The sequence below is a fragment of the Megascapheus bottae genome, chromosome 32 (genome assembly GCF_031878675.1).
Source record: "Megascapheus bottae isolate mThoBot1 chromosome 32, mThoBot2.hap1, whole genome shotgun sequence".
NCBI classification, from domain to species: domain Eukaryota; kingdom Metazoa; phylum Chordata; class Mammalia; order Rodentia; family Geomyidae; genus Megascapheus; species Megascapheus bottae.
In genome coordinates this window covers 9,334,791-9,346,595 of record NC_143540.1, presented here as the reverse complement: position 1 = coordinate 9,346,595, position 11,805 = coordinate 9,334,791, and the positions used below count along the sequence as shown (strand labels likewise).

The following is an 11,805-nucleotide window of genomic DNA, read 5'->3' as shown; positions in this document are numbered from 1 at the left end:
TATGAAAATTAAAATGTTGTGCTTGGCAAGAGACACTATAAACAAAGTCAAGGCACAAATGACAGATGGAAAGAAAACACTGACAACATTTCAAACGGCGTTGGGGGGGTGGGGGGTGGAAACTGATCACACTAATTAGATTCAAAGATCTGTAACAATTTACCAAGAAAAAGATAAACACCTTTTAAGGAAAAGACATCTCACAGAACATGCAAATGATGAGTATGTAAATGCAACGACAATTTTACCAGTGACAATAGAGATACAAGGGGTTTGGTTTTGTCGGTCGTGGGGCTTGAACTCAGGACCTGGGTGCTCTCCCTGAGCTCTTCAGCTCAAGGCTAGCCACACCTGTCATTCTAGCTACACCGGAGGCTGAGATTTGAGGGTCAAGGTTCAAAGCCAATCCAGGTGGAAAAAGCCAGGAGACTTTTATCTCCGAAAAACCACCAGAAAACTGGAAGGGGAGATGTGGCTCAGGTAGTAGAGTATAAAAGCTAAAATCAGGGCACAGGAACTGAATTCAGCTCCACTACACACACACACACACACACAAATGGGTTCACAGGGCCATACAGTGTACCACTGCATGGAACAAGTCAGAGACTGTTCTTGAACACAGTTCTTGGGTACAATGGAATAAATAGCACCAACCAAGATGGCAGAAAGGAATGTGGGAGACTCACCCTTCACCCCTCATGCCCTCATCTAACACAGAAGAAACATCATCTGCCGTCCTTCGGCTCTTGGCTCTTCCTGTTTGTCCTCGTGTATCATGGGGGAAGCTCGTGGAAGTCCACGTGGAGGCTCAGCGTTACTTGGTGGGGTTGTAGCTGTCCAGTGATGGGTTCAGGGGTTCTCATCCCTGAAGAGTGTGAGTTTGTGCTTCCGGATGTGTGCCAGTAGAATCTGGGCCCGCTGGTCCAGAGTCTCCAGGAGCCCCTTCAGCCCCTGGGCCCCACCCTGGCTCTCCCAGAACACAGGGTCCAGCTGCAGTGACTTGAGCAGCAGATTCTGTAGACACCCTGATTCCAGAACCTTCACCGCAGATGCAGGAAACCTGGAACAACATCCCCACAGAAAGGGGGAGGAGAAAAACGAAAGCACAAGTTAAGCCAGACGCCAGTGGCTCCCATTTGTCATTCTAGCTACTCGGGAGGCTGAGATCGAGAGGATCGTGGTTCAAAGCCAGCCCAGGCAGGGGAAAAAAAGAAGAGCTCGGGGACAGCTCCCAGGTCTCTTGAGTTCAAACCCCATGACTGACAACGAAAAAAAAAAACTGCCAGGTGTGGTGGCTCACCTTTGGAATCCTAGCTACTCAGGAGGCTGAGCTCTGAGGATCATGGTTCAAAGCCAGCCTGGGCACTAGAGAATATAAGTCTCTTATCTCTAATGAACCACTAGAAAACCGGAAGTGGCACTGTGGCTCAAAGCTAGGGCGGTAGCCTTGAGCTGAAGAGCTCAGGGACAACGCCCAGGCCCTGAGTTCAAGTCCCACGACTGACAAAAAAAAAAAAAGAACTTCTACTCAAACTGTTATGCCCTTACTCGTCAATACCCTCCAGTAGCCGGAAGTTCAGCTTGTCCACTGGTTGTTGGAGATTGCCAGCATTGTCAATGTACACTAGATGGGAGGGATCACTGCTCCGAACCTGGGGGGAAGGAGAGCGAAGAGACAGCTGGTTAGCCCAAAGCAGAACTGGCACCCATGGAATCTTGCCAGTACAAACCCCGTTTGGCTCCATAGGAAGCAACCATAGGAAGGATTCATTAGCCTCAATTTCCAGATACAATGCAGAAAATTATGATTACTATTGTGCGCGTGTGTGTGTGTGTGTGTGTGTGTGTGTGTGTGCGTGCGCGCATGCGTGCACATGTATCCTGAGGCTTGTTGAACTTGGGGCTCAGGCACATTCTTGAGCCTCTTTTTGCTCAAGGCTGGTGCTCTACCACTTGAGCTACAGCACCATTTCTGGCTTTTTAGAGATTCACAGGACATAAAGAGTCTCGTGAGCTTTCCTGCCTTGGCTGGCTTTGAACCTCGGATCTCAGCCTCCTGAGTGGCTGACAGGCAGGAGCCACCATGCTTAGTGAGATACTGGAACTGTGACCCATTCCCACCGGTTGGTAAGCAGCTACCCCATGGAATCCCTAAGGCTCACGCCTGCCATCCCAGCTACTCAGGAGGCTGAGGTCTGACGATTGCAGTTCAAAGCCAGCCTGGACAGGAAAGTCCCTGAGACTCTTATCTCCACAGATCCACTCTAAAACCAGAAATGGAGCTATGGCTCAAAGTGGTAGAGCCCCCAGCCTTGAGCAAGAGAAGCTTCGGGCCTAGTCCCCAAGGTCCTGGGTTCAAGCCCCCAGGATGGACAGAGATGACTAGGAAAACACATGTTTTGCTGGGGACAGGAAGACCCAGGCTCTGAGGAACTGTGGGGAACATACCAGAATGTGGACCAGCTGTAGCTCAGCAGGATTCCGACACTTCTCTCGGAGTCCCTCTTCTACGCAGGGCTCTGAAGGCTCAGGTTCGAAGCCACAGCAGTACCGATCCAGGCGGTCGTGAACCTGTCAGTGAGGGATGGAGCAGGGAGAGACACTGAAACTTATCTTCCCTGCAGTACCCTCTGCCACCACAGAACTCATCTGGGGGTGATCTAGGACTTGGGGTTCTTTAGGCTTTTGCGTTGACCACCCATAATGCAATTGGTCTCTTCAGGAAGATACCAAGGTGCTGTTAATGTCTGTGCACAACTGCAGGGGGCGCTGTGTTTCGCTCTGTTCAAGCTTCAGGACTGGCAAAAAAACAATAACAACCACAACAAGGAGAGTTAATGAGACTCTTAAGTCACTAGGCTGTAATCCCAGCCTATCAATAAAATAACATCAAAACATACATGAAGACCTGGGTTCCATTCCTCCATACCACATATCTAGGAAAAGCTGGATGTGGTGCTGTGGCTCAAGTGGTAGAGCTCTGGCCTTGAGAAAGCCCAAGGACAGTGCTCAGGCAACGAGTTCAAGCCCCAGGCCTGGCAAAAATAAATAACATCAAAGCCAACAGAAGGGGATGGAAATGTGGCTCCAGCAGCACAGCAAATGTGAGGTCTTGAGTTCAAATCCCAGTACCAAAACCAAAGAAAGAACAGAGAGCTGGCGACTACACAGAGAGAGAGAGAGACAAACAGACAGGGGGAATACCCTCTCTCTACCTCACTTACCTGTAACAGAAAATCAAAGAGAGCCAGGCGGGCCCATTCTGTCCTGTGAATGCCCAGACATGGAGCCTGGCCTGATCCGGAGCAGCCATGAGCCAGCAGGGCCTGGTATTGCAACCAGCCCAAGGTCAGTGAGTTCTGATCCTCATCCGGGTCTCCCAAGTGCTTCACATCAGACGCCCACCAGATGACAGGCCTGGCCTGGCCGTCCGTGAAGCGGTAAGGCAGGAGGGGACTGTGGACACGTCGGGCCAGGGCCGGCAGGCTCCGTCGCAGTCCCAGGACCCTGTCCACGTGAAATGCCAGGACCTCCAACAGATCCCCGGGCCTTTTGATCAAGCCACAGAGCCCCACGGAACACAACTGGCTGATCGTGAGAGGAGGCGTGTCCTGATTGGCTCCTGGAGGTGAGAAGCCCACCCGCAGTACCTGTCCATGGGCGGGGACTCTAGCTTTGGCCACTGGCTCTGCTTGGGCCAGCAGCTGGAGGGTCTTTACATCTTGCTGGCTGAGCCATGGGGGGAGCTCCCCCCACAATGCTGGGCTGGCCCAGGGGCCAGAAATCTCAGCATCACACCACACAGAACTCTGAATATCCCCAAGAGATCCAGGCCACTGCTGTGTGACCACTCTAGGCTTGCCTTCCAATGCACGGCCCAGAGCTCTGGTTCCTGAGTCTCTGATCCCAAGATGTCCAACGGTGAGTCTCGGGTCTCGTGCTAAAGCTAGGTCTCTCCTCACTCTCCCTGGACGCTTGGTGTCCCCTCTTGGTGACCGTTGACTTGTGTCCACTGTCCTTGGTTTCTTGGAACAAACCAGAGTGGAAGTTCTGGGCGAAGTCCTGCCTCTCCAGTATCCTAGGTCTCTTACTGGCTGCCTCCTGCTGTATCTCAGAGCCTGTCGAGTGAGTGGTTCAGGAGTGTCTGATTCTTTGTGGGGTGTCCTGGAATCAACATCAGGCTCAGAGGCTGGATGGCCCACGGGGACACGAGTGATAGCCATTGCACACAGAGTGAGCAAGAGGCAGAAAGCCACCACTGATCGCTTCTTGCTGTGAAATTTTCTCCAGAGCCATGATGCCTGAGAAACCACATTGAAGGGGAGGGGAATAAACATTCAGACCAATGCACCAAGCAACAGAGATGGCAAAGGCAGATGGGCTTCATGCTTTTGCTGGCTGTTGAACTGTGATCCTCAGATTGTAGCCTCATGGGTCGAAGTCAGGGAATGATGCCACACAAAGTAGCTCAGGTTTATAATCCCAGCCACTTGAGGCAGAGATCAGACCATCACAGTTCAAAGTCAGCTTCAGGGGAAGTTTGCAAGACCCCATCTTAACCAACGGCCGGGTGTGGTTGGGTGCAAGAGAAACACAGTGGCTAGGAATAATGGCATACTCTTGTCATCCCCAGTGACAAAGGGAAAGCATAAATCAGAAGATTATAGCCCAAGCTGGCCTGGACACTCTGTGAGATCCTACCTTGAAAATAAACAGTGCAAAAAAAAAAAAAAAAAAAAAAAAAAAAGGCTCACGCCAGGCTGGGAGTTTGGCCTAGTGGTAGAGTGCTTGCCTAGCATGCATGAAGACCCACGTTTGATTCCTCCGTACCACATACAGAGAAAAAGGCTGGAAATTGTGCTATGGCTCAAGTGGTAGAGCTCTAGCCTTGAGAAAGTCCAAGGACAGTGCTCAGGCCCTGAGTTCAAGCCTCAAGACTGGCAAAATAATAATAATAAGGTTTACTCCTATAATGCTAGCTACTCAAGAGGCTGAGATCTGAGGATTGCAGTTCAAAGCCAGCTGGGGTTGTACAGTCTGTGAGACTCAAATCTCTAACGAACCACCAAAAAGCCACAAGTAGAGCTGTGGCTCAAGTGATATAGCCCTGAGCTAAACAGCTCAGGGACCAGTACTCAGGTTCTAAGTTCAAACCCTAGAACTGGCAAAAATAAAATTCAGATAAATAAATAAAAATCTACCATTCATATTTTACGACTGGGAAAATAGAAAAACTAAGAAGTCTAAAATGTGCCCAGAACCAAAGAACTGGCAAGAATATCAACATTTAAATGAACACTGGAAGGAAAAAATGGTTATGAATATATATATACATATTTGTTTGGGCTCCTTTGTCTTTAAAAATGAAACAAATGTGTTTTCAAGTTGAATTCATCATTTTCATTCTCCCAAGTACTGGATACCACTGGGAGAAATAAATCATCTTTTCAAGATGTTTCTGGAAGATGAGTTGTTTTGATCTGGCTCTCTTGACCCAACTTGGCCTCAGAAAACCTGGGGAAAGCTGGCAATTGTACTGAAAAACAGGTCCAGTCATAAGCAGATGAGTCCACCCAAGTAAAGCTTTGGAGAAAGAAGAAAAACAGCTTTGATCAAACTGGAAAAAAAGAAAAGTCTCTGCTGAAATACTCCACTGAATAAATATGTTTGGAAAAATGAAAATAAAAAGAATAGAATGATATAGAATACACTAGAAAGTTCTCTGGCAGGGACCAAGTTGACCAGTTGCTTCACAATGAAAATTCTCACCGTCAGCCTGATGCCAGTGGCTCACGCCTGCAATCCTAGCTACTCAGGAGACTGAGATCACGGTTCAAAGCCAACCAGGGCAGGAAAAGTCTGTGACACTCTTATCTTCCGTGAACCAATAAAAAGCTCGAAAGGTATATGATTCCAGTGGACAAAAATTTATTTTTGTCCCTTTGGCTCTGATACTGGGATCACCACTAAAATCATGACCACTCTTTGGTTCTGTCGCCTTTGCCCTCCTTTTTTTTTTTTAATTTTTGCCAGTCTGGGGCTTGAACTCAGAGCCTGGACACTGTCCCTGAGCTTCTTTTGCTCGAGGCCAGTGCTCTACCACTTGAGCCACAGCATCACTTTCAGCTATTTCCTGTGTACGTGGTACTGAGGAATTGAACCCAGGGCTTCCTGCATGCTGGACAACTATCTACCACTAGGCCACCCTCCAAACCCAGCTTTTGTCCTGTTCTATCCACTCTTCCCGCCCATCCCTGACTCATGGAGACTCAGATAGGACTGATGCTGGCAGCAAGATTGGAATTTAAGAGTCTCTGTGCCATTTTTTTTTGCAAGTTTAGTTAAATAACTGTCATAACAAAACCAGGGCTGGGACAAAAAGGAACACATGAGTGGATTGTCAGAGCACTCGATTAAAACCACATGTGGCAGAAGTGGCTGCAGAGAAACCTGGTCTCCCATCATGTCCTTCACCTCCAGAAGCAGAATTAAGGCAGGGAAAACTACAAGGATGCAGGCTTTGGGCAGGCAAGAATAAGGAATCCCTCAGTCGTCTCCCCCCCCAAAAGACCCAGCAGCTTCCAGGGCTTCCACCAAGGGAAGAAACTCAGTCTATCTGCCTCCATACCCCTCAGTCAGCTAGCCCACCTCCCTTTTGCTCAGTTGAGACTCCAACACTTTAAGCATCCCAGCATCGGTAGCTCAGGCCTGTCATCGGAGCTACTCAGGAGGCTGAGATCGGAGGATCGCAGTTCAAAGCCAGCCTAGACCGGAAAGTACAGGAGACTCCAATGAGCTACCAGAAAGCCAGTAGAGTTAAAGGCTAGCGCTCTACCACTTGAGTCACAGCACCACTTCCAGTTTTTGAGTTGTTCATGGGAGATAAGGAGTTTTATGGGAACTTTTCTGCCTGGCTGGTTTTGAACCTCCATCCATAGACCTTGGCCTCCTGAGTAGCTAGGATGAGAGGCGTGAGCCACCATCAGTATGGTACACAGCTACGATTTTTCTAGAAGTACCTGGAGATTCTCTCCAAGGCAGAATCCCAGAACCCTGATAAGAAGAAAGGCCACACATTTGGGTATTTGCCCTGGTCTGGCCCTGAGATTTGGGGGAGTGTATCTGATCTAGTTGGGCTCTTCAAGCTTCATGACTTCTCAGAAACCCACTTTCTGCCCATCCCCAGCTCAAGCAACGCACAGCTTTAATTCCCAAGAACCCCCCTGTGTGAGAACACCACAAAACCACATGGAATTTGAGAGACCCTGTCATTTGGGTAGACATTTTAATCTAGCTGCCTTTGAACTAACAGCGCGATGTTTTTCTTCAGGCAAGAGTGTGGGTTTGGGGGTGGGGAGGGACAAGGGAGGAAGTTGTTGCTGGAAAAAAAATTATATACATATATATGTGTATATATACATATATTTATAGCTGTTTGTGTCTAGGTTGCTTCTTTCTAACCTTCCAGAGATTTCTGCTCTCTCTGCCTCACAACGAAGAAGAGGAAGACTGAGCTAATCAGGAAAAAAAAAAAAACCTAGGCCAGCAACCATGGCTCACGCCTGTCATCCTAGGCCGAGATCTGAGGAACGCAGTTCAAATCCAGCCCAGACAGAAAAGTACATGAAACGGAGAAGCTCCAATGAACTACCAGAAAACCAGAAATAGAGGTGTGGCTCAAGAGGTAAGACACCAGCCTTGAGGGTAAAAGCTAAAGGATAGTGCCCAGACCCTGAGTTCAAGTCCTAGTATTGGCAGAAGAAGAAAAAAAAGGGAGGAAGAGGAGAAGGAAAAGGAGGAGGAGGAGGAGGAGGAGGAGGAACAGGGAGAGGAAGAGGAGAGAGATAGGGGGAGGAAGAGGAGGAGGAGGGTAAGCAGGGAGAGGAAGAAGAGAGAGATGGAGGAGAAGGGGGGAGGAGGAGGAAGAGGAAGAATACAACGACATCTTTGTGTCCGCAGCTATCTCAGGAGCAGTAGGGGTTGGCAGACTATAAGAACAGTTTAGCCCAAGGTCTCCATGCATGGAGGAATCAGGAGAGGGTACATTCCAGATCCCCAAAAGGCACCCATTGAGCCTCTACAGAGCCACTCTGTCCTAGAAGAAGAAGCTTCTGTCTGTCTGACTGTCTGTCCACTGCCTGTCTAGCCCAGGAATGGACATGTGACTGGCTGCCCCATTTTGCTGGCCATCTCAACCTCAAACTGCCTGAGGCTGCTGGCGCCTGCACGTATCTGGGCAGTACAACCTCCTCCAAATCCCACCACAAGCCGGGACGATGCCACAGCTTGAGTCCAACCCTTCCAAGCCACCCAACGCCCTGGGTTCTAAGAAGGCTGCCAGGTGGGTGGCTGCCCTCGTCTTATCAGGGTACAGGACCGGTTCTGGGCATAGAAAAGCAATTATCAAGCCGGGTGCGGTGGCTCACGCCTGTCATTCTAGCTACTCAGAAGGCTGAGATCTGAGGATCGAGGTTCAAAGCCAGCCTGGGTACTAACGTCCGTGAGACTCTTATCTCCAATTAATCACTAGAACAGCTGAAGTGGGGCTGTTGCTCAAGGGGTAGGGCGGTAGCCTTGAGCTGAAGAGCTCAGAGACAGTGCCCAGGCCCAGAGTTCAAGTCCCACAACCAAAAAAAAAAAAGCAATGCTATCAGTACTCTCTCCTCAGCAGAAAAAGAGACCGTGAATGATCTAGAATTCCCAGCCCCCATCCCTCCTTACCGTAGCAGGATACCCTTCCAGGTTGGAAAGGTACAGGTTTGGTACCCACATAGCCCATGGGTGAAAGATTCTTCCCAAACCCAATCTTTTTACTGAATTAAGTTTGTGCCAATCCTGAAACTTGAACTCAGGGTCTAGATGTTGTCCCTTCAGCTTTTCCACTCAAGGCTGGCGCTCCACCACTGAACCACTGAACCACGGTTCTACTTCCGGCTTTTTGGTGGTTCTTTGGAGATAGGAGTCTCACAGACTTTCCTGTTAGGACTAGCTTCCAATCATGATCCTCAGTCTTGAGTAGCTAGGATTACAGGAATAAGCCCCAGTACCTGGCCCAGACCCAGTCTTATGTCTCTTTCTCTTCATTACCATTGACTCGAGACTCTCCTCTCTTTTCTTCTTTCTCTCTCTTCCTTTTTTTTTCTTCTAGTCTATCCTGCGTGAACTCAGGGCCTGAGCACTGTCCTTGGAGTTTCTCAAAGCTAGAGCTCTACTACTTAAGCCATAGCACCACTTCCAGCTTTTTCTATGCCTGTGGTACTGAGGAATCGAACGCAGGTCTTCATCCATGCTAGGCAAGCACTCTACCACTAGGCCAAACTCCCAGCCCCTACTGTTGTCTTCTGACCAGTTCTTGGGCTACCATCGCATTTCTGGAAAGTTCACTACCCACCTTGGCTCTTAAACACAGAACCACCAACCCCCCCATCCCAGCCAAGATGGGAGAATTTGAAGTCTCTGCAATCATTCTGGAAGAGTCTGTGTGCCCACAGCAAGCAAACACGCTCCAAAGCCAAACAAAAACTGCCCACAGGTAAACAGTACGGGAGTCAATCCTTTCCCATGGCCACTTTGGTGGAAATCCAAGCCAGTGATGGGCAGAAATGCTGGACCAGGACAGATGTGCCAGTTTCTGTATCCCCAGCGGTGATGCACAGCTAGGTATGGATGCCAAGATGAAAGTTATCAGTAGGTACTATAAGCAAAATAACACAGGTGACATCCATACCACTAAATTCGTTTATCTCCAGAATGCTCTTTTCCCTACTTCTATGATTAGAAAGGTAATGTACACAAAACCAACTCCAGAGGATTGAAGGAAGAAATAATGTCCCTTGTAATTGGTCTACAGAATTAAGATGCTTAGTGTCATTTTTAAAGAAGTCATTTTGGCCACATGCCTGTGGCACTAGCTAATTCTAGCAACTCACGAGGCGTGAGATCTGAGGATTGAGGTTCAAAGCCAGCCAGGCAGAAAAGCCCTAGGAAGGATAGTTAGGATCCTAAGGCCAGCTGTGCACACCCAGAACCAGCTTGATGGGCTAGAAGCCACCTGACCACCCAAGAACCACCCAGCCATGTGCTTGCTTTCCTCCTGTAATCCTTACCATGTCTCCCACGGGGGTGCCAGCGGTGATGGGATGAAAGGTACTCATTCAACGTGCAGCTTCATTCCGAGGTGGGGACCACCCCCCCCTGCAAAGTGGCCCCCAGTGCTCTAGCTTTCTCAGGATCCAGGGGCTCTGTGCTTGGCTGAGATTTGTGGGGGTTTGTGCTAGCTTCCAGGGTGCAGGTGGAGCAATCCCAGTTCCATCTGAAGGCCAGATTGGTGCGATCTAGAAAGTTCTGAGTGAGTCTTTTGCAGACACCAAGTCAGTCTGATCAGCTGCACTTTTTTTTTTTTTGCAAAGTTTGCAAATTCCCAGCCCAACTTCCCCCCTCTGCCCCCCCTCAATTCCTCCCAAAGTGCAGGACGGGGAGTTCCTTTCATAATAAAAGCCCTGCTCCGTGGCTGGGCTGGGTGAGCCAGCAGCAGCCTTTAAGAGTACAAGGGGCCCAGGTGCTGGGAAAGGAACAGCCCCGCCCTCTGGGCCATGGCCAAGGTTAGACAGCCAGGGGTGCCTGGCAAACAGCCTCCCTCCCCCGAATCTGGCCTCTAGCATGTGCAGATAGTCTATACGCTGTCTGTCTGTGGCAAGCCTTGTAGGGCCAGGCTGAGGGTTCCCCCACACACATCCCGCACCCCCAAACTGCCAACCTCTGCTGCAAAGCCACAGACAAGGCTCTTTCACTGGCACCTTTTTCTGCCAGGCCTGGGCTCCCTTCCCAAAGGCGGTTTGGAAGGAAAAAAGCCAATGACCACTGAACAATGAACAGATTTTTCTCAGTAAAATCAACGATCTGAAAGTTGCTGGTGTCAGGTGGCTGAGAGGGACGTTTCCCCCCTCCGGGCCGCTCCCCTCACTTGGCATGTGATACTGCCAGGCCAGGAGCTGAGGGTCTCTCCATGTTTTGGGCTGAGGAGGGACTGGGCTGAGCCTAAGGTGGAATCTGGCTGGCCTCAGGTTGAACAGCTGGGGGGTTTCAACCAAGTCTCCAGATCTTTTTCAGTTTTACCCTTCAGTGAGGGCATTATCAGGACCTCAGGATTCCTGTGTGTGTGTGTGTGTGTGTGTGTGTGTGTGTGTGTGTGTGTGTGTGTGTCCTTTAGCTTTTTCACTCAAGGCTGGCATTCTATTTGAGCCACATCAAAGCCCCACTTCTGGCTTTGTGCTGATTCACTGGAGATACGAGTCACATGCCCAGGGCTGGTTTTGAATCATGATCCTCAGATCTCAGCGTCCAGAGCAACGATTCCAGGCATCAGATACCACACCAGCCTAGTAAGTTTTAAGTAGATAATGAATGGAAGGCAGTTATATCTAATTTACTCGTCAAATGGTAACTTTGATCTCCCACAACCACCAAGCCTGGCTTATCACTTCTCAAGGTCCTAAGCTTATTGAAATATGAGGATCAAAAGTGGTCCAGGCAGGAAAGTCTGTGAGACTCTTTATCTCCAAGTATCTCCAGCCAAAAAGCCAGAAGTGGAGCTGTGGCTTGAGTAGTAGATCACCAGCTTTGAGTAAAAAAGCTGTGACAGCACTCAGGCCGAGTCCACACTGGAGCACGCGCCAGGTGAAAATGAATGTAGAGAATTAGCCCAGCACCAGTGGCTCACACCTATAATCCTTACCTCTTCTGAAGGCTTGAAGCCAGCCAGGCCCGAAAAGTCCCTGTGAGAATCTCATCTCTAATAAACTACTC

The 11,805-nt window shown here is 49.4% G+C and overlaps 1 protein-coding gene across 1 annotated transcript; it reads right to left on the bottom strand.

Moving 5' to 3' along the window:
- Gask1a (golgi associated kinase 1A) lies at positions 1–10,371 on the bottom strand. The gene is made up of 5 exons (XM_090323623.1): positions 10,107–10,371; positions 3,225–4,301; positions 2,449–2,571; positions 1,549–1,652; positions 1–1,060 (listed from the first exon to the last, which is right to left on the bottom strand). Exons 1-5 carry the CDS (start codon positions 10,152–10,154, stop codon positions 850–852), a joined length of 1,563 nt encoding a protein of 520 aa, XP_090179749.1. The 5' UTR covers positions 10,155–10,371; the 3' UTR covers positions 1–849.
- Positions 10,372–11,805: the final 1,434 nt, after the last annotated feature.